The sequence below is a fragment of the Phocoena phocoena genome, chromosome 1 (genome assembly GCF_963924675.1).
Source record: "Phocoena phocoena chromosome 1, mPhoPho1.1, whole genome shotgun sequence".
Taxonomy (NCBI): domain Eukaryota; kingdom Metazoa; phylum Chordata; class Mammalia; order Artiodactyla; family Phocoenidae; genus Phocoena; species Phocoena phocoena.
In genome coordinates, this window is record NC_089219.1 from 136,512,746 (window position 1) to 136,536,169 (window position 23,424).

General features: G+C 36.3%; 1 protein-coding gene across 2 annotated transcripts in view; it reads right to left on the bottom strand.

The window, feature by feature from the left end:
- The window catches only part of ACBD6 (acyl-CoA binding domain containing 6), a 236,325-nt gene that overhangs the window by 126,479 nt on the left and 86,422 nt on the right, over positions 1-23,424 (bottom strand). For both annotated transcript variants that reach the window (XR_010656122.1, XM_065882184.1), the window contains exon 6: positions 11,231-11,320. Coding sequence is in view for 1 of the 2 variants with exons in the window: in XM_065882184.1 (XP_065738256.1) it covers positions 11,231-11,320 (90 nt within the window). In the remaining variant the exon portion in view is untranslated. The remainder of the gene's footprint in view (positions 1-11,230; positions 11,321-23,424) is intronic.

Consider the following 23,424-nt stretch of genomic DNA (forward strand, 5'->3'; position numbering starts at 1 on the left):
CAGGCAACCTACATGCAGAGGCAGGGCCAAAACCAAAGCTGAACCCCAGGAGCTGTGCGAACAAAGAAGAGAAAGGGAAATCTCTCCCAGCAGCCTCAGGAGCAGCAGATTAAATCTCCACAATCAACTTGATCTCCCTGCATCTGTGGAACACTTGAATAGACAATGATCATCCCAAAATTGAAGCAGCAGACTTTGGGAGCAACTGCAGACTTGGGGTTTACTGTATGAGACTGAGTACTTTCTGATTTATATGTTTATCTTAGTTTAGTTTTTAGTGCTTGTTATCATTGGTGGATTTGTTTATTGGTTTGGTTGCTCTCTTTTTTAAATTACTTTTTAATTTTTTAATAATTAAAAAAATTTTTCATTTTAATACCTTTATTTTATTTTATTCTATTTTTTTCTCCCTTTTCTTCTGAGCCATGTGTCTGACAGGATCTCAGTGCTCCAGCTGGGTGTCAGGCCTGAGCCTCGGAAGTGGGAGAGCCAAGTTCAGGACACTGGACCACCGGAGACCTCCCGGCCCCATGTAATATCAATCGGCGAGAGCTGTCCCAGAGAGCTCCACCTCAACGCTAAGACCCAGCTCCACTCAACAACCAGCAAGCTCCAGTGCTGGCCACCCCATGCCAAACAACTAGCAAGACAGGAACACAACCCCAAACATTAGCAGAGAGGCTGCCTAAAATCATAGTAAGTTCACAGACACCCCGAAAGACACCACAGAACTCAGTCCTGCCCACCAGAAAGAAAAGATCCAGCCTCATCCACCAGAACACGGGCACTAGTCCCCTCCACCAGGAAGCCTACACAATCCACTGAACCAACCTTACCTACTGGGGGCAGACACCAAAAACAATGGGAACTATGAACCTGCAGCTTGTGAAAAGGAGACCCCAAACACAGTAAGTTAAGCAAAATGGGAAGACAGAGAAATACGCAGCAGATGAAGGAGCAAGGTAAAAACCCACCAGACCAAACAAATGAAGATGAAACAGGCAGTCTACCTGAAAAAGAATTCAGAGTAATGACAGTAAACATAATCCAATATCTTGGAAATAGAATGGAGAAAATACAAGAAATGTTTAACAAGGATACAGAAGAACTAAAGAGCAAACAAACAATGATGAACAAGATAATAAATGAAATTAAAAATTCTCTAGAAGGAATCAATAGCAGAATAACTGAGGCAGAAAAACGGATAAGTGACCTTGAAGATAAAATAGTGGAAATAACTACCACAGAGCAGAATAAAGAAAAAAGAATGAAAAGAATTGAGGACAGTCTCAGATACCTCTGGGACAACATTAATCGCACCCAACATTCGAATTATAGGGGTCCCAGAAGAAGAGACAAAGAAAGGGACTGAGAAAATATTTGAAGAGATTATAGTTGAAAACGTCCCTAATAGAGGAAAGGAAATAGTCAATCAAGTCGAGGAAGCACAGAGAGTCCCATACAGGATAAATCCAAGGAGAAACACGCCAAGACACATATTAATCAAACTATGAAAAATTAAATACAAAGAAAAGATATTAAAATCAGCAAGGGAAAAGTAACAAATGACATACAAGGGAATCCCCTTAAGGTTAACAGCTGATCCTTCAGCACAAACTCTGCAAGCCAGAAAGGAGTGGCATGACATATTTAAAATGATGAAAGGGAAAAACCTACAACCAAGATTACTCTACCCAGCAAGGATCTCACTCAGATTTGACAGAGAAATTAAAACCTTTACAGACAAGCAAAAGCTCAGAGAATTCAGCACCACCAAACCAGCTTTACAACAAATGTTAAAGAAACTTCTCTAGGCAGGAAACACAAGAGAAGGAAAGGACCTACAATAACAAACCCAAAACAATTAAGAAAATGGTAAAGGAACATACATATTGATAATTACCTTAAATATAAATGGTTTAACGCTCCAACTGAAAAACCCAAACAGGCTGAATGGATACAAAGACAAGACCCATTTATATGCTGTCTACAAGAGACCCACTTCAACCTAGGGACACATATAGACTGAAAGTCTGAAGGGATGGAAAAAGATATTCCATGCAAATGGAAATCAAAAGAAAGCTCGAGTAGCAATTCTCATATCAGACAAAATACACTTTAAAAACTATTACAGGAGACAAAGAAGGACACTAAATAATGAACAAGGAATCAATCCAAGAAAAAAATGTAACAGTTGTAAATATTTACGCACCCAACATAGGAGCACCTCAATACATAAGGCAAAAAATGCTAACAGCCACAAAAGGGGAAATCAAGAGTAACACAATAATAGCAGGGACTTTAACACCCCACTTTCACCAATGGACAGATCAACCAAAATGAAAATTAATAAGGAAACACAAGCTTTAAATGACACATTAAACAAGATGGACCTAACTGATATTTATAGGACATTTCATTAAAAACAACAGAATACACTTTTTTCTTAAGTGCTCATGAAACATTTTCCAGGATAGATCATATCTTGGGTCACAAATCAAGCCTTGGTAAATTTAAGAAAACTGAAATCGTATCAAGTATCCTTCCCGACCACAACGCTATGAGCCTAGATATCAGTTACAGAAAAAAAAATGTTAAAAAAATAGAGGAGCTTCCCTGGTGGTGCACCGGTTGAGAGTCCGCCTGCCAATGCAGGGGACACGGGTTCGTGCCCCAGTCCGGGAAGATCCCACATGCTGCGCAGCGACTGGGCCCGTGGGCCATGGCCACTGGGCCAGTGCGACCAGAGCCTGTGCTCCGCAACGGGAGGGGCTGCAGCAGTGAGAGGACCGCGTACCACCAAAAAAAAAAAAAAAAAAAACACATGGAGGCTAAACAACACGCTACTAAATAACCAAGAGATCACTGAAGAAACCAAAGAGGAAATCAAAAAATGACAATGAAAACACGATGACCCAAAACCTATGGGATGGAGCAAAAGCAGTTCTAAGAGGGAAGTTCATAGCAATACAATCCTATCTCAATAAACAAGAAAAATCTCAAACAACCTAACCTTACACCTAAAGCAATTAAAGAAAGAAGACCAAAAAATCCCCAAAGTTAGCAGAAGGAAAGAAATCATAAAGATCAGATCAGAAATAAATGAAAGAGAAATGTAGGCAATGATAGCAAAAATCAATAAAACTAAAAGCTGGTTCTTTGAGAAGATAAACAAAATTGATAAACCATTAGCCAGATGCATGAAATGAAAAAGGGGGAAGACAAATCAACAGAATTAGAAATGAAAAAGGAGAAGTAACAACTGACACTGCAGAAATACAAAGGACCATGAGAGATTACTAAAAGCATCTATATGCCAATAAAATGGACAATCTGGAAGAAATGGACATATTAGTAGAAAAGCACAACCTTCCAGGACTGAACCTGGAAGAAACAGAAAATGTAAACAGACCAATCACAAGCACTGAAATTGAAACTGTGATTAAAAATCTTCCAATAAACAAAAGCCCAGGACCAGACGGCTTCACAGGTGAATTCTATCAAACACTTACAAAAGAGTTAAGACCTATTCTTCTCAAACTCTTCCAAAATATAGCAGAGGGAGGAACACTCCCAAAGTCCTTCTACGAGGCCACCATCATGCTGATACCAAAGCCAGACAAAAATGTTACAAAAAAAGAAAACTACAGGCCAGTATCACTAATGAACATAGATGTGAAAATCCTCAACAAAATACTAGCAAACAGAATACAGAAGCACATTAAAAGGATCATATACCATGATAAAGTGGGGGTTATCCCAGGAATGCAAGGATTCTTGAATATATGCAAATCAATCAATGTGATACACCATATTAACAAACTGAAGAATAAAAACCATATGATAATCTCAACAGATGCAGAAAAAGCTTTCAAAAAATTCAACACCCATTTATGATAAAAACTCTCCAAAAGTAGGCATAGAGGGAACTTACCTCAACATTTTATAAAGGCCATATATGACAAACCCACAGCCAACATCACTCTCAATGGTGAAAAACTGAAACCATTTCCACTCTCATCAGGAACAAGACAAGGCTGCCCATTCTCACCACTATTATTCAACATAGTTTTAGAAGTTTTAGCCACAGCAATCAGAGACAAAAAAGAAATAAAAGGAATCCAAATCAGAAAAGAAGACGTGAAACTGTCACTGTTTGCAGATGACATAATACTATACATAGAGAATCCTAAAGATGCTACCAGAAAACTACTAGAGCTAATCAATGAATCTGGTAAAGTAGCAGTATACAAAATTAATGCACAGAAATCTCTTGCACTCCTATACACTAGTGATGAAAAAACTGGAACTGAAATTAAGGAAACACTCCCACTTACCACTGCAACAAAAAGAATAAAAAACCTAGGAATAAACCTACCTAAGCAGACAAAAGACCTGTATGCAAAAAACTATAAGACACTGATGAAAGAAATTAAAGATTATACCAACAGATGGAGAGATATACCATGTTCTTGGATTGGAAGAATCAACATTGTGAAAATGACTATACTACCCAAAGCAATCTACAGATTCAATGCAATCACTATCAAACTACCAATGGCATTTTTCAGAGAACTAGAACAAAAAAATGTCACAATTTGTATGGAAACATAAATGACCTCGAACAGCCAAAGCAATCTTGAGAAAGAAAAACGGAGCTGGAGGAATCAGGCTCCCTGACTTCAGACTATACTACAAAGCTACAGTAATCAAGACAGTATGGTACTGGCACAAAAACAGAAATATAGGTCAATGAAACAGGATAGAAAGCCCAGAGATAAACCCACACACATATGGTCACGTTATCTTTGATAAAGGAGGCAAGAATATATAATGGAGAAAAGACAGCCTCTTGAATAAGTGGTGCTGGGAAAACTGGATAGCTACATGTAAAAGAATGAAATTAGAACACTCCCTAACACCGTACACAAAAATAAATTCAAAATGGATTAAAGACCTAAATGTAAGGCCAGACACTATAAAACTCTTATAGGAAAACATAGGCAGAACACTCTGTGACATATATCACAGCAAGATCCTTTTTGACCCACCTCCTAGAGAAATGGAAGTACAAACAAAAATAAACAAATGGGACCTAATGAAACTTAAAAACTTTCGACAGCAAAGGAAACCATAAACAAGACGAAAAGACAACCCTCAGAATGGGAGAAAATATTTGCAAACGAAGCAACTGACAAAGGATTAATCTCCAAAATATACAAGCAGCTCATGCATCTCAATATCAAAAAAACAAACAACCCAATGCCAAAATAGGCAGAAGACCTAACTATACATTTCTTCCAAGAAGATATACAGACTGCCAACAAACACATAAAAGGATGCTCAACATCACTAATTAATAGAGAAATGCAAATCAGAACTACAATGAGGTATCACCTCACACCAGTCAGAATGGCCATCATCAAAAAAACCTATAAACAATAAATGCTGGAGAGGGTGTGGAGAAAAGGGAACACTCTTGCACTGTTAGTGGGAATGTAAATTGATACTGTTCTCTATGGAGAACAGTATGGAGGTTCCTTAAAAAACTGCAAATAGAACTACCATATCACCCAGCAATCCCACTACTGTGCTTATACCCTGAGAAAACCATAATTCAAAAAGAGTCATGTACCAAAATGTTCATTGCAGTACTATTTACAATAGCCAGGACATGGAAGCAACCTAAGTGTCCACTGACAGATGAATGGGTAAAGAAGATGTGACTCATATATACAATGGAATACTACTGAGCCATAAAAAGAAACGAAATTGAGTTATTTGTAGCGAGGTGGATGGACCTAGAGTCTGTCATACAGAATGAAGTAAGTCAGAAAGAGAAAAACAAATACTGTATGCTAACAGATACATATGGAATCTAAAAAGGTTCTGAAGAACCTAGGGGCAGGACAGGAATAAAGATGCAGACGTAGAAAACAGACTTGAGGACACGGGAAGGGGAAGGATAAGCCGGGACGAAGTGAGAGAGTGGCACTGACATATATACACTACGAAATGTAAAATACATAGCTAGTGGGAAGCAGCTGCATAGAACAGGGAGATCAGGTTGGTGCTTTGTGACCATCTAGAGGGGTGAGATAGGGAGGGTGGGAGGGAGGCTGAAGAGGGAGGGGATATGGGGATATATGTATACATATAGCTGACTCACTTTGTTATACAGCACAAACTAACACAACAATGTAAAGCAATTACACTCCTATAAAGATGTTCAAAAAAAAAAAAGGCAGCCAACAGGTGAGCAGCATGTCAAGTTCTTCAGAACCAGTGGAACTCAGCATACCATAAGCTAGGAGTGTGCTGAGAAATAAGTGGAGAGGTAAGCAAGGTCCAGATCATGAAGGGTTTTATAGGGCAAATTAAATTTAGATTTTACCTTAGAATAATAAAAGTAAACGAGAACATTTGAAAATTAGCATTTCATTCTTTTTTCCCCCAATTTATTTATCTATTTTTGGCTGTGTTGGGTCTTCATTGCAGTGCGTGGGCTTCTCATTGCGGTGGCTTCTCTTATTGCGGAGCACGGGCTCTAGAGCGCAGGCTCAGTAGTTGCGGCGCACGGGCTCAGTTGCTCCGCGGCATGTGGGATCTTCCCGGACCAGGGCTCGAACCCGTGTCCCATGCATTGGCAGGAGGATTCTCAATCTCTGCGCCACCAGGGAAGCCCCTGAAAATTAGCATTTTAGAAAGAATCTCCAGATGAAAAGTGGGAAATGTATCGAAGGACATCAAGATTAGAAGCAGGGATATAGTTGTGAGCTGCTGAAATAATTTAATAAGCTTAAACTAGTGTGTTGGCAATGCTGAAATAGAGAAGTGGACAGATTTGAGGTACACTTAGCAGGCAGAACCTATAGGACTTCAGTGGTGTGAAAATGAGAGAAGAATAAAGGATGAGTCCTGGAGCACTGGGTGGATGCTGATGCCAATTACGGGGGGGCGGGGGCGGTGGCTGTTGAGAGATGGTAAGTTCAGTGTTAGACACTGTGCATTTGAAGTGTCTGAGGGGTGTCCAAGAAATATATGTTGCTTCAGCTACTGGCTGAGAGACAGGTTGGAGATAAAGAGGTCTTCTATTTTGTCTGTGAAATAAGGGAAAATGTGAGAATAAGAAAGACCGTAAGACTTGCCAGTCAAAATTAAAGATGGATACCATGATTTATGATAATATCCAGGCTGAGTAATTTTTTTTTCTAGCTTTGCCCAGACCCAGAGTATAGATGTATAGAAGGCAGGCAACTGTAATCAGAATTAGCGTTTTGCCAGGTGGCTACCATAGTTGAAAAACAGGGAATGGGAATGAAGATGAGGATAATTGCATGAGAGTGTACAAAATGAACTAAAATGGGAGAAGGCAGATCAGTCAAGGGACTCAGGATTTCCATAAAGTCAAATAAGAGATTTAGAGTGAAATGAATTGGAGAGTATAATTAGAACTGAAAATTTCAGACTTGATGAAAAGTTCAGGGTGAGCCCAGGAGGCCGAGGGGACTAAAGTGGAAGGGATATGCCAACAAATATTACGTAAAGGAAAAGCATTCTGTATCTATCTTTAGTATAATTTATACTAAATTAAAAAGCAAACTCCTAAATAAGACAAGGATGCCCACTTTTACTACTTTTATTCAACACAGTACTAGAAGGTCTAGTCAGAGCAGTTAGGCAAGAAAATAAAATAAAAGGCATCCAAATTGGAAAGGAAGAAGTAAAATTACCTCTGTTCATAGAGAACATATCTTATATGTAGAAAACCCTTAAGATTCCACAAAAAGCTGTTAGAACTAATAAGCAAATTCAGCCAAGTTGCAGGATAAAAAATCAACACACAAAAATCACTTGCATTTCTAAACACTAACAATGAATAATCAAAAAAGGAAATTTAGAAAATAGCTTCATTTACAATAGTGTCAAAAAAGAATAAAATACTCAGGAATAAACTAAACCAAGGAGGCAAACGTACTGTATACTGAAAATTATAAAACAATGCTGAAAGAAATTAGAGACACAAAAAAAGGCCATTCCATGGATTGGAAGACTTACCATTGTTAAGATGACAATACAGGTATCTCGTGCTTTTCAAAAGTCTGCTTTATGCCACTTCACTTTTACTAAAGACCTACATTAGTACCTGTTTTTGCTAACCGAAAGAAACCTGAAGACGATTTTTGCTTTTACAAAAAAAGGTGAAAAGCAAAATCAGTGCTCGCCCTTTGTTTTGCAGCTGGCTACTGTAGAGGCAGCGCGCACCCTGAGCACTAAGAGCGGCACCATCTAGCCCCTTCTCCAGGAACTACACTGTGCACTATCTCAGCACGAAGCCACCATAACTTTTAACTGTGTGAGCCGTCTGTGCTTTATCTCAGTTTACTTTGTGCGTTCGTTAGCAAGATGTGTCCTAAGGTAATTGCTTCTTTGCTTTACATCATTTTGGCTTACAAAAGGTTTCGTAGGAATGATTTACTTTCAGAGAGCAAGGGAAACCTGTACTCCCCAAATCGATCTATAGATTCAATGCAACCTCCATCAAAACCCCAATGACTTTTTCATAGAATTAGAAAAATCCATCCTAAAATTCATATGGAAACTTAAGGGACCCAGAATAGCCAAAACCATCTTGAAAAAGAAAAACAAGTTGCAAGTCTCACACTTCCTGATTTCAAAAATTACTACAAAGCTACAGTAATCAAACCAGGGTAGTAGTGGCATACAGACAGACATACAGACCAATGGAATAGAATAGAGATCCCAAACTCTTGCATATATGGTCAAGTGATTTTTGACAAGGGGTGTCAGGACCATTCAGTGAAGAAAAGACAGCCTTTCAATAAATGGCGCTAGGAAAACTGAATATCCACATGCAAAAAAATGAAGCTGGACCCTTACGTTACCTTTTACTTGGGTCAAAAAACAAAGCTAAAATTATAAAGCTCTTAAAACCTGGGAAAAAGCTTCATGGCGTGGCATTTTGCAATGATTTCTTCGATATGACACCAAAAACACAGGCAACAAAAGGAAAAATACATAAGTTGAACTTCATCAAAATTTTAAACTATTGTGCATCAAAGGACCCTATTATCAGCAGAGTGAAAGAAAACCCAAAGAATGGGAGAAAATATTTGTAAACCATGCATCTGATAAGGGGGTGATATCCAGACTATATAAAGACTTCTTACAGCTTAACAACAAAAAAACCCCAAACAACCCAATTAAACAATGGGCAAAGGACATGAATAGACATTTCTCCAAAGAAGATATACAAATGGCCAAAATTGATTGTTCAACATTAATAATGTTCAACATCATTAATCATTATGGAAGTGAAATACCACTTCATACCCACCAGGATGGCTAATATCAGAAATACAGAAAATAACAAGTGTTGGTAAGGATTTGGAGAAACTGGAACAATTGTGCATTGTTGATGGGAAGGTAGAATGGTGCAGCCACTGTGGAAATGGTATGGTGATTCTTCAAAACATTAAATGAAGAATTACCATATGATCCAGCAATTCCACTTCTGGGTATATACTCAAAAGAAGTGAAAGCAAAGATTCAAACAGTCATTTGTTACCCATATTCATAGAAGTATTAATCACAACAGCCAAAAGATGAAAGTCACCTAAGTGTCTGCAGATGGATATCTGGATAAACAAAATATGGTATACACATACAATGCAACATTATTTAGTTTTAAAAAGGAAAGAAATTCTGACACATGCTACATCAGGGACGAACCTTGAAGACATTATGCTAAGCGAAATAAGCCAGTCACAAAAGGACAAATATTGTACAATTCTACTTGTATGAGGTGTCTAGAGTAGTCAAATTCATGAAGAGAGAAAGTAGAATGGTGGCTGCCAGGGGCTGAGGGGGTGGGGTGGGGAATGGGGAGCTAGTTATGAGTACAGAGTTTCAATTGGAGAAGATGAAAAGGTTCTAGAGATGAATGGTGGTGATGGTTAAACACCGTAAAAGTAGTTAATGCCACAGAACTGTACACTTAAAATGGTTAAAGTGGTAAATTTTATGTTATATATATTTTGCCACAGTCAAAAAAAAAAGAGAAAAAAAGAAAGAAAGAAAATTTCGGGGTAAATCTTAATGACCCTGGATTTGGCAAAGGTTTCTTAGGTATGATGCCAAAAGCACAACCAACAAAAGGAAATAGATACACTGGACTTCATCAAAATTAAAAACTTTACATGCACCAAAGGGCACTATTAAGAAAGCGAAAAGACAGCCCACGAAAAGGGAGAAGATATCTGCAAATCATACACCTGATAATGGTCTAATGTCCAGAATATATATAAAGAATTTTTAGATCTTAAATATAAAAGACAACTCAGTTTAAAAAGGGGTGAAACACTTAAATAGACATTTTTCCAAAGAAGACATATAAACTGTCAACAAGTACATGAAAAGATACTCAGCATCATTAGTCATTAGGGAAATGCAAATCAAATCCATACCATGATGAGATATCACTTCATGCCCATTAGAATGGCTAATGAACAGAAAAATAATGTGTATTGGCGAAGATGTGGAAAAACTGGAACTCTCATGAACTGCTGGTGGGAATGTAAAATGGTGTAGCTCCTGTGGAAAAGTTTGGAGGTTCCTCAAAAAGTTAAACATCAAATTACCATATAACTTAAATTCTCCTCCTAGGTACAGAACCAAAAGAACTGAAAACAAGTGTTTAAACAAAAACATGTACACAAATTGTTCACCGCAATTATTCACAACTGCCAAAGGGTGGAAACAACCCAACTGCTCATCAACTGATGAATTGATAAAATGTGGTCTATCCATACAACGGAATATTATTTAGCCACAAAAAGGAATGAAGTACTGTTACATGTTACAACATGGATAATCCTTGAAAATATGCCAAGTGAAAGAAGCCAGAAACAAAGGCCACATATTTTATGACTCCATTTATATGAAATATCTAGAAGAGGCAAATCCACTGAGAAAGCAGATTAGTTGTTGCTAAGGTCTGGAGTGAGGGGGAAATAGGGAGTGACCGCTTAATGGGTACCAAGCGTACTGCTGGGGTGATGAAAATGCTGCAGGACAAGACAGTAGTGATGGTTGCACATTGTTAAATGCCACTCGACTGTACACTTTAAAATTGTTAATATGGTAAATTTTATCTTATGTGGATTTTACCCCAATTTTTTTTAAAAAGCTCCCTTTTCATCACTCTTACCTGACAGTTAATATCAGCTCTATGTTGTAGCAGGACTGTGACTAGTTCCTTATGTCCTCGATCACAAGCCCAATGGAGTAGAGCTCTGCCCTAAAAACACAGAAAAAGATAAATGAATTTGTTAATCCAGTGTGGGACCATATAAAAGATATAAGGCCTGAAGAAAGACAGAGTAATATGCAAAAATGTAGATTAACTATTCTAAGAATGATTGATATAAAATGTTCTATGGGAAAATCAGCAGACTGGAAATCAATAGAAAGTCCTGAGTTCTACTTCTGGAATCTGTTCTGTACTAGCCCAGTGACTTTCTTCAGCCTGAACAGCTTCCTCACCCACAACGTGGGGGTAACACTAACAACAATAATACCAATAACATTTGTTGAATGAATGAGTTACAAAATAATGCTTTGTAAATTTTAAAGTACTCTATAAAAGTCAGAGATAGTTTTAAATTATGTCCACTTCTGGTGAAAAAAATCCTATGGATAAAAAAAAAAAAGTACTTAAACCTAGGTAGAGATCATAATCTAAATGCAGTTTATCTAAATTTACTCGTTTATTCCTTAAAATGTAAGAAAATTTAATCACTTTGAAACTAAGCATTTCCTCTTCATATCCCAAATTTACACCCTGAAATATCCCCAAAACATTAGTAAAGTCTGCTAGTGTTTGTCTTCAAATGCTGACTGTGAAAGCCACTTGTAAAACAGAATAGATATTAACTGTCAGGAGACAAAAGTACTAAATATGAAACATTAATTTTAACTGTTGTCTACCAAGGATGAACGGTTACTCTCAATGTGTTAATTCTTTTCTCCACTGTCAGACATCTTGGTTTAGTTAATGAAAGGAGCCTACTCAGTCCAAAGAATAAACAAAACCCCCAAAGCTAAGGGCTTTTCTGAAGAAATGAGTGATGTATGGCTTAACACTACTTTTTTCAGGGTGGTAGTGATGTCATTTTTTAAAGAATGGAATGTTTTTCCAAATTAAGTTGAAATCCCTGCTTTATGTCATTTTAGAAAAGATTTAAGCAGATATAAGCTGGGACAAAGATGACTTTAAAGTAAAAAGCACTTCTCAAGAAAGCTTTTCTAAACTCACACACTTCACCTTACAGACTCTCTTCACGTACCTATTAGTTCAACTAATCAAACCAGGAACTATTCTTGAAACAAACAAAAAGTAAGACAACTTCTTCCTTACAAATTGTCCTTTTCTTTTTCTTTCATTTGCTCAATTTATTTTTACTTACCTGTGAATATCTGTTTTGCAATAGGCTTAAACAAAATCCAAAGAGGAAGGGAAGCAAAACATTTTAAAACGTGGGCAAATCATTCAGTTTATTGTAAGAGCAAAACTACTTTGCTCAGAGCCCACTAAAAATTTTTTAAATGGAGACAATTCTGAAAGCCAAGTAAAAAATGTATTGTGGAGTAGAGAATAGAGTTGCCTATGTTAAATGTTCTCCAGCTCTAATGTGTACTGATTTAGTGTTACTAGAGCACTAATTTCAAAACCCTCTATACGAATAGACAGATATTCTAATTAGACTCTCAGAACTAATACCAATGTATAAAATATTTTATAGTTCAATGTAATTGTTTCACAGCTTTTACATTAAAATAATCAGATAAAATGTCAAAGTCTGTATCATTCTCAGTTCTAATTTTAACTGTACATTTTATGGCTATTATGTTAAATTATTAACAAGAATTACTACATAGTTAAAATGATGCCTGATAGACTTATACAGGGAACCTACCAGAAGTACCTAATAGTTAAGTAAGAAAACATAATATTAATATATCTAGTATTTTTACTACAAGATGTACAGATAATTTCTATTTCTCAACCAGATTCCTGATTTCTCCTTAGGTTTAACCCAATAGGGTTACATAGACTAATGCTAAATTATAAATCCTTAGCTGTTTCGGTGGGAAAGCAGAGAAGCAACGCATTTTACTGTTAATGGGGAGTTACATTTTAAATTTCCCATATGTGGTGCCAAAAATTTACTTTAGACGAAACACCTATGACTGGACCTCAGTAGTGATTTTCACTTTGGATATATTTTCTAGAAGGGTGGCACTTGTATAGCAATGTTTTAAGGAGGATGATGTGCTCTCAGACATTTACACTATGCTTTTTAACAGGTTTTCTGACCTGCAATGTAATTAATTTTTGTAACACATTATTTTAATGGTACACTAATTAACCTTGAATTAGAATGAATTCTCTGATAATGACTTTCTGCAGAAGGGCTGAAGATAGCTACATTAAGACCACCTAATGATTAATATTTTTATGCAGCATTAAGAAGTTCAAAAACAAGAGCAGGATTAAACATACTTGTAAATAAGCATAGATAAAGTAAATTAGGCTTTGGAATTTTTGCCTTCAAATATCCTGCATTTAAATGAACAAAGATCAGCACAACCAGGTATCTGAATGTGATAACTCTTTACTTCTTCAAATTGTAGAGTTCCTGTAAACATACTCTAAGGTTATTAGTTCAAGTAATAAATAACCAGTAATTTGCAGAGAAGATATCTGCGTATCTATCTATATCTATCTATCTATCTATAGATATCTGCATATCCATCTATAGATATCTATCTACCTATAGATATCTGCATATCTATCTATCTATCCTCATAACCCCTACTGATAAAATCCGTAAATAACACCTGCGGTTTCTCTCCTTTCTCTTTGTTAACCATAAACATATATGGACCAATATAATGCAATTATTAAATTTACTAAATTAGTTTAGATACAGGATTCCATAATTTCTCTTCCAGAAGGAAAACCATCAATTAGGTGCACATTAAATTTATATTTGCTTAAAGATTTTATACAAACTTATGAGATACTTTACCTATTTTTAGACATAATTGTAATTGTTTTATCTTCTATGAATGATATAATCTCTTACAAATTTTCAAGTTAAATTTATTTTTACTGTTACCACAAAAGCTGATGATTGTTTGTCTGCTTCTAGTTTTAATAACTTCTGAAAGAATATCGCAGAACTATTTGGGACATTTGTGGGGAAAGCCATTATTAAAAGGAATCTTTGTTAGGTCAGCAGAAAACCACAAGCACTGTTTGGAGAGCTCTGGATAAATTCTGGAATTCAAATACAGTAAAACATAGCAGGGAAGAAAGAGTTCCCATCTGTTAACCAAGGGTGCAAATACCGTCTTACCTCAGACAGATGAATGACTCTAAAGTGCTTGGAAAGTGCAGGGTGGCAGCTAACCTATTAAGTGGTATTACTTTCATACCTTCTGGAAAATACAGAGTGAGTCTTAATATTTTATATGCTTCTTTGATATCCTTGGTTACTTGTTCTTAAACCATGCAGAATTTTTAAAAATTAGATTTCTCCTGGATATCACAAATTAAATGAAAAGAGATGGTATTATAAAATGACTCGATGTTCTTAGGGTATTTTGAGAACAGATACAAACAAAGCATGTACACCATACATACAGTAGACAAAAACATGGCAAAGTTGGTATGTTTAAATTTGTCAAGAGTTGCCATTTTATCAAAGATGGTATGGTATAGTACTGTCTAATTACTAAGTGAAATACTGCAAATAGGTTGACTTGAATTTCTCTCTCCAAAAAATTGGGTTTCAATTTACAATTGATTGACTTCAGCTACCAATAACCTGTAGTGTCTCTGCCTCCTCTCTCCTATCCCTATCTTCTACCCTTTGCTGCTGCCATTGTAGCAGCTGGCTACAGTGAGAACTCCCCCACCTGCAACCACCAGAAACTACACAAAGCCTCCTACCTCCACCCACCTCTCATTAGTGAACCAACAACGTTCTTTCAAAAACTCAGACAGCAGTAGGACTGGGTGGCAGTTTATGATCGCAAGATGTGGCTAGCATGGAAGCTAATACACATTTAAAATAAGTGAATACTTGATCTCCTTCACTGGCTAAGATCTAAGGTAAAAGGAAATGGTATTGCTGAGCTATCAGGGAATTCAGAAGGATTTTAAATACACTACTTTAGAAACTCCCTTTATAAGCATTTACTAAGCCATAATGTTAGTAACTAAAGGGTTATGGAGTAAGCAAGGGAGATATTACTTCATCCTGTATAAAATAATAAGTAATCCAGTGATAATAATAAGGTATAATAATAATCCAGTGATAATAATAATAATAATAAGATAATCAGAAGATAATGGATAAATACACTACGATGAATTCATCTTCATACAATGGAATATTAGTCAGCAATATAAAGGAAGAATACTGATCTATACGACAATATCAATGAACTTCAAAAACACTATGCTAAATGAAAGAAGCCTTACACAAAAAAGTACATATTATGATTCCATCTATATAAAGTTCTAGAACAGGCAAAACCAATCTATGGTAGAAGAATTATCAGAACAGTGGTTACCTTTGTACGATTAGGAGAAAGAACCACCTGGGATGGGGCATGAGGGAATTTTCTGGGGTGACAGTAATGTTCTATATCTTGACAGGAGTTTTGGTTACACAGGTATGTGCATTTGTCAAAGTTAATTGAACGTGCACTTCAGATTTGTGCATTTCATTGTATATATACACGTTACCTTAAAAGAAGAACCAAACTAATACTGAACTCTAGTTAATGATAGGTATGCTGAAGCATTTAGAAGAAAATTTATTGTCTATAAAAGACTCTGGGGCTTCCCTGGTGGCGCAGTGGTTGAGAGTCTGCCTGCCAATGCAGGGGACACGGGTTCAAGCCCTGGTCTGGGAAGATCCCACGTGCCACGGAGCAGCTGGGCCCGTGAGCTACAAATACTGAGCTCTGCGCGTCTGGAGTCTGTGCTCCGCAGCAAGAGAGGCCGCGACAGTGAGAGGCCCGCGCACCGCGATGAAGAGTGGCCCCCGCTTGCCACAACTAGAGAAAGCCCTCGCACAGAAACGAAGACCCAACACAGCCAAAAATAAATAAATGAATAAATAAATTTATAAAAAAAAAAAAAAAAAAAAAAAGACTCTGAAATGCATCAAAAACATAGATCAATTGATGGATGGAGAAACGGCTAGATATTGATAAAGCAAACAGTAAAATAACTAGTGGTAGAATCTAGTGGTAGGGATATAGATGTTCACTGTAAAATTCTTTCAACTTTCCTGTATGTTTACAAATTTTCATAATAAAGTGTTGGAAAAAAACAAACAAAAATTTGCACACCCACATTCACAGCCGCATTATTCACAATAGCCAAAATATGAAAGCAACCCAACTGTCCACAGATGGATATTTAGATAAACAAAATGCAGTATATACATACAAATATCATTCATTTTTAAAAAGGAAGGAAACTTTGACATGTTATAACATGGATGAACCTTGAAGATATTATGCTAACTGAAATAAGCCAGTCTCAAGAGAGCTTGTGTATGATTGTATGATTCCATTTACACGAAATACCTAGAGTAGTCAGATTCATAGACACAGAAAGTAGAATGGTGGCTGCAAGGGGCTGTGGGAAGGGGAGGAATGAGGAGTTAGTGTTTAATAGGTCCGGAATTTCAGTTGGGGAAGATGAAAAAGTTCTGGAGATAAAACGGTGGTGATGGTTAAACAATGTAAAAGTACTTAATGACACAGAACTGTACACCTGAAAATGGTTAAATCTGTGAATTTTGTTATGTATATTTTACCATGATAAAACATTCCAAAAAGAAGTATGCTGCCAGAGCTCATAAGATTTAAATGACTTTCACTATTTTCTCATTTTGCATTAAGTACGAGTTTCTGGTGTAAAGTATTACCATAGGCTTGATTTTTAAATGGTGCTGCCTGTATTAATACAAATGAGCATAATTTGACAGTTTAGAATGCATTTCTCAATTATTAGTGTGAATAAAGTTCCTTCAAATTAATATGTTAATCAACTACATAACCAAACTAACATATACTCAAGTGTAGAAAGTTATTTAAGAGGATGCATTTTTTCCTTCCTTTCTTAAATAGAAGCATAAATTGAGCCTTAGTACACTGACTCTGCCTCTTAAACCTTTTGCTTCTTTGTTAGGTTAGTACTGTCTGTTTTGCCAGATTTTGCAGCAGTTTCTCAAACCAAAAGCATGTAAACTGTATTCTGACATGAGCCACAAATTTAAAACAAAGCAAGTGCAGAACGGAATGGAGTCAAGAGAAAGGTGATCTTCTTCAAAGTATTTGAAAGAATCAATAAACATGGAAAATGGTATAAAATTAGACCTTCAAAAGGACAGAAAGAACTTAACTGAAGTAGCAGCTCAATAAAAGAGGAATTTTTGAGTGTATTAGACAAAAATCTATGGAAAAACCAATGAATTGTATGAATGCTTCTGGGGGGAGTGATGATAGCTGCACCGGAATAATGTCATCTAATTCATTCAAATATTATTATATTGCTACATTTGTTCTAAAACAAATTTAAATTAATGTAAAAGTTTAAAATACTATTTAAGGAACTTCCCTGGTGGCACAGTGGTTAAGAATCCACCTGCCAATGCAGGGGACATGAGTTCAAGCTCTGGTCTGGGAAGATCCCATGTGCCACGGAGCAACTAAGCCCATGCACCACAACTACTGAGCCTGCATTCTAGAGCCTGTGCGCCACAACTACTGAGCCCGTGCGCCACAACTACTGAAGCCCACGCACCTAAAACCCGTGCTCCGCAACAAGAGAAGACACCGCAATGAGAAGCTCGCCCACCACAATGAAGAGCCAACACAGCCAAAAATAAATTAATTAGAAATAAATAAAATATTATTTAAATATCACTAAGAAGCACGTATTCAGTGTCTACTGTATATGGCACTAATCTGAGAAATAAATTGTGTGACAAGAATTGTGCAGACATAATATGTGCCTTTTGATTGATAAGAAATATTCTGTTCATACATTAAGTACACTTTATAAATTATTTAAATCATCCAAGATATTTTCTTGGAAGAACTATAAATATGTGGCATGTGTGAAGAGTTATATTAACTGACTCAAAAAATAAAAATTGAAGCACCATTTTAAAAAATGTATAAGCTTTTAGATCTTCACATTTCTCTTCATATTATCTACACCTCAATTTCCAAACATTTCTGCAAATGATTAAAAAATTTAATAAAAGCTGTAATTTAAATAACAAATGAGTACATAGAACACCATGATGCTATAAACTTGGAACCTATAGCGTCCTGAATAGTAAGTATAACTACAAAACTGTTTTTATTACATGAAATATAGACAGCGTCCTAATTACCATATCAGTAGGAAACACCACGTAATTTTCTCAAATTAGAAATATATGCCTTACTATATCTGTAGCGATTACAACTTAAATAAAAGATACACACCAGGAACTATACTTCTGCATAATAAAATAACTTCATTATAGAATAGGAATATTTTACTTAAAAGGTATTTTATATATATATATGTTCATGTGCTATGATAGCTATAGATTCTAAGCATTTTAGGCAATATAATAATTATGTTTATTTCAATATGTGGGAGTGCAAATGTGGCTTATCGTGTTACGACTATAATTAAAATTTCTCTATGTGCTCACAAAAAATTTTAAGTGCAATAAATGTAATTTTTAATCATCTCAGGGAAAGACTGAAATTGGGCTGAATCTGCTGAATGAACATTTTAAATAACGTTGTATACCATTCCAAAGAATCTTAGGCAATGAGCAGTGAAATAACTCAAGCTCAAATATTAGGCAAACACCTAGAAGACCAGGATATCCTTTCAAAATTGTAATTGTTACCCAACTTATTATAGTAGGGAAATGTCTTTTTTCTGATAAAGGGGTTAAAAGTATTTAGCTAGCAACTTAACTTTGAGATTATATACTTTTAATCCATCATCAAAGCTTGCAAACTTGTTTTATTTGCCAGAGCTTTAAGTGTCATGAAGCAGTACCCTTTATTTTATTTAGGATGTTAATTTTAAGCTCCCACCTCCCTCACGTTCTTAAATTAATTCATACAAATCCCTGATTAATAATAAAAGGACTTGCCATCAGTATTTAGAGCCCAGCCTGAGTTGTCATGGCTGAAAGGGCAGAAATCTGCTTGGAGCAATGAGAGAACCCAACTGAATTCTGGGCGTCTCAGTCTATGAATGTGTAAGCACTTCATCTGTTCATGGAAACACAAGTGTTCTGGCAGACTTGGGGGAAAGGCAGCTGCATGGGTAACAAACTGGAAGACCTGGGAAACTGTACTATATCAGTGTCACTAAATGACAGAAGCAAGATATTTTACAAGTGTTACTTTTATTTTCACACAAAAATGGTGTTGTTTAGTGTAAGCTATTTGAGTTCTAGACATTTATTTTATCCCTATCACTGCTGCCCAATGATCCTTGCAGAGGTCACAGGTGGATTTGACTATTTTATAAAAGAAATTGTTGCAAATCAGAGCACAACAGTAGCAGGGTCGACTGGAAATTGATTATCCTTCTTAAATCCAGTGGTGGAAAGAATACTCTCTCAGACCTGCATTTCCACTTAGCAGTTATATGTGTTTGAACAAGTAATGTGTACATCTCTGAAATAGTTCCTGTCTGTGAAATAAGGATAACATCTACCTTACAGGGCTGTTGTAAAGACAACACGGTAATAAGTGAAAGTACCTTACAGAGTTGTAAATATGGGGAAAGTACTCTGTAAACTATAACCCACACTGTATAAAATAGTATTATTTGAAAGATGGAGAATTCTAACAGGGATAATATAGTACATACACAATCATTTCCAGTGAAAAAGTGACCGTGAAAAGTTAAGTGGGCTTTTCGTTTCCGGTTCCATATATAAGGAGCTAAGAAGTTGCCACTCCATCCTAACAAACAAACAAAAAAGCTGAAGAGACTGAAAAAATCAACAATTCTTAGATCCATAAGAAAGGGAAAGACACAGGGCAAACCACTGCCCCTGAGACTAGAGAGACAGATGAATTCGACATCCTGGAGCAGAGCCTCACAAGTGGAAACCACCTGGGGAACCAGAGCCAGGTAAGAAAACCTGACTGTAATTAATGAATTGCTGGAGGCACAGTGCAGACAACTCTGAGGGTTAAAAACTCCAAGGGCATCTACTCAACCCCTCTATCCGCACCCCCCAATAGTGTGAGATTTACTTCTAGGAGCTTGAGGAGGTTCCCACAATAAATGTCAGAGAAACATCCCCTCATGCTTCTGGCAGGGCGAAGGGGAATTAACCATTCTGAAATATGCCAAAGCTCTATTGTTCTCAAAACCGCCTGCCTTCAGGGGAAACTGGTTAACCAGCACCTAACCTGTTGGGGTATTATCAGAGCCTAACTGACCTGGGGGTTAGGAAAATACCCAACTCCAGTCCACTCCAGCCATTCTGTCCCAACTAAAGGGGTAGGAAAACAAAAAGAGAAACATTTGTGAGATTCCCAGTCCAGAGGCATAGGCTCACTACAAAACTGAGACTGAACCATAGGACCATAGAACACTTTCTCTCCCCAACACCTCACCACCACATTACTAAGGGCCTATTTATAGCAGTTCCTTTTATCTGATATATCAAGTCCAGCTATCAGTAAAAATTACAAGACAAACCAAAAGGCAAAAAAATCCACACTCTGAAGAAACAGAGTAAGCATCAGAATGAAACAGGGCAGAGATGTTGGAATTATCAGGTTGGGAATTTAAAACAACTATGATTAATATGCTAAGGGCTCTAATGAATAAAGGAGACACCATGCAAGAACAGACAGACAATGTAAGCAGAGAAATGGAAATCCTAGTAACCAAAAAGAAATGATAGAGATAAAAAAACCACTGTAACAGAAATTTTAAAAATGCCTGTGATGGGCTTATTAGTATACCAGACATGGCTGAAGAAAGAATCTCTGAGTTAGAAGATATATCAATAGAATCCTCGAAAACTGAAAAGTGAAGAGAACAAAGACTGGGGAACAAAAAAAAAGAAAACCCAGAACAGAATATCCAAGGGCTATGGGACAAATACAAAAGATACAATGTATGCATAATGGGGATACCAGAAGAAGAAACAGAGAAAGGAACAGATGAATACCTGAAACAATGACTGAATTTCCTCAAATTAATGCTAGACACCAAGCCACATATCCAGGAAGCTCAGAGAACACCAAGCAAAATAAATGCTTCAAAAACTACACTAGGCATATCATTTTCAAATTACAGAAAATCAAAGATAGAGAAAAACCCTGAAAGAAGCCAGAGGAAAAAAAACATATTGCTTATAGAGAAACAAAGATAAGAATTACATCAGACTTCTCCTCAGAAACCATGCAAGTGAGAAGAGAGTGGAGTGACATATTTAAACTGTTGAGGAAAAACCCCTGCTAACCTAGAACTCTGTATCCTGAGAAATTATCCTTCAAAAGTGAAGAAGTAAAGACTTCCTCAAACAAATATTGAGGAGATCTGTTGCCAATACACCTCCCTTGCAAGAAATGTTAAAAGAAATTCTTTAGAGAGAAGGAAAATAATGTAGGTCAGAAACTGATCTACATAACGAAAGAAGGAGCATCAAAGCAGGAATAGTGAAGGTACAATAAAAACTTTTATTTTTCTTACTTTTAATTGATCTAAGATAACAGTTTATTCAAAATAATAGCAACAATGTATTTGATTATACATGCTTATGTATCATATATATCTTATGTGTGTACTAATATACAAACATGCATATATAGTATGCATATATACATGCTTATGTATGCTTTTATGTAAGTGAAATGAGTGACAGCAATGATACAAGGGACAGGAGGGAGGAATTAGGAATATTTTGTTTTTATAAGGCACTCACGCTACCCATGATAGTATCATGTTATTTGAAAATGGACTTAGATTAGTTATAAATGTATATTGCAAACTCTAGGACAACCACTATAAAAGGTCAAAAAAAGCATAACTGATATGCTAAGAAAGGAAAGAAAATGGAATCATATTAAATGCTCAATTAAAACCACAAAAGGCAGGAAAAGAGTGGAAGACAAAAACAGGAACAAAGAATAAGGGCAACATATAGAAAACAGTAACAAATATGGTAAATATTAATCCAACTATATCAGTAATCACTTTGAATGTCAATGGCCTAACTGTACCAATTAAAAGACAGATTGTCAGAGTGGATCAAAAACACAACCCAAAAAAAAAAAAAAAAAAAAAACACAAACTAACAATATGCTGTCTATAAGAAACCTACTTGAAATATATAGGCACATATAGATTAAAAGTAAATGGACAGACAAAAAAATACCATGCTAACACACAACAGAAAAACAGGATTAGCTATATTAATTTCAGTCAGAGCAAACTTCAAAGTAAGTAAAGTTATGAGGGATAAAGAAGGGTATTACATAATGATAAAGTGGTCAATTCTCCAAGAAGATGTAAATATTCTTAACGTGTATGTACCTAACAAAAGAGCATCATTCATGGATGGGAGGAATACAAGATGGCATAGCCATTTTGGAAGACAATTTGGTGGTTTCTTAATAAACTAAACATACTCTTACCATATCATCTACAAATTGTACTCTTTGTTATTTACCCAAAGGAACTGAAAACTTACATCTACACAAAACGTGCCCATGGATGTTTATAGCAGCTTTATTCATAATTGCCAAAACTCAGAGGCAACCAAGAAAAGTCCTCAGGAGGTGAATGGATAAATAAACTGTGGTACGTCTAGACAATGGAATATTATTCGGTGCTGAAAGGAAACGAGCTCTCAAGCCATCAGATATGGAGGAAGCTCAAATGCATATTACTAAGTGAAAGAAGCCAATCTGAAAAGACTACATACTATGCAATTCCAACTATATGGCCCTATATGGCCTTCTGGAAAAGGCAAAACTATGGAGACAGCCAAAAGATCAGTGGTTGCCAGGGGGGTGGGGGATATTAATATTCAGAGCACATAGGATTTTTAGGGCAGTGAAGAGTCTGTATGATACTGTAATGATGAATATTTCATTATACATTTGTCCAAATACATAGAATATACAACACCAACAGGAACCCTAAAGTAAATTATGGACTTTGGATGATAATGATATATCAATGTAGGTTCATCCTTGGTTTTAAAAAAAAAAAAAGTACCATGTTAATAATGTTGGGTCATATGGGAAATCTCTGTACCTTCC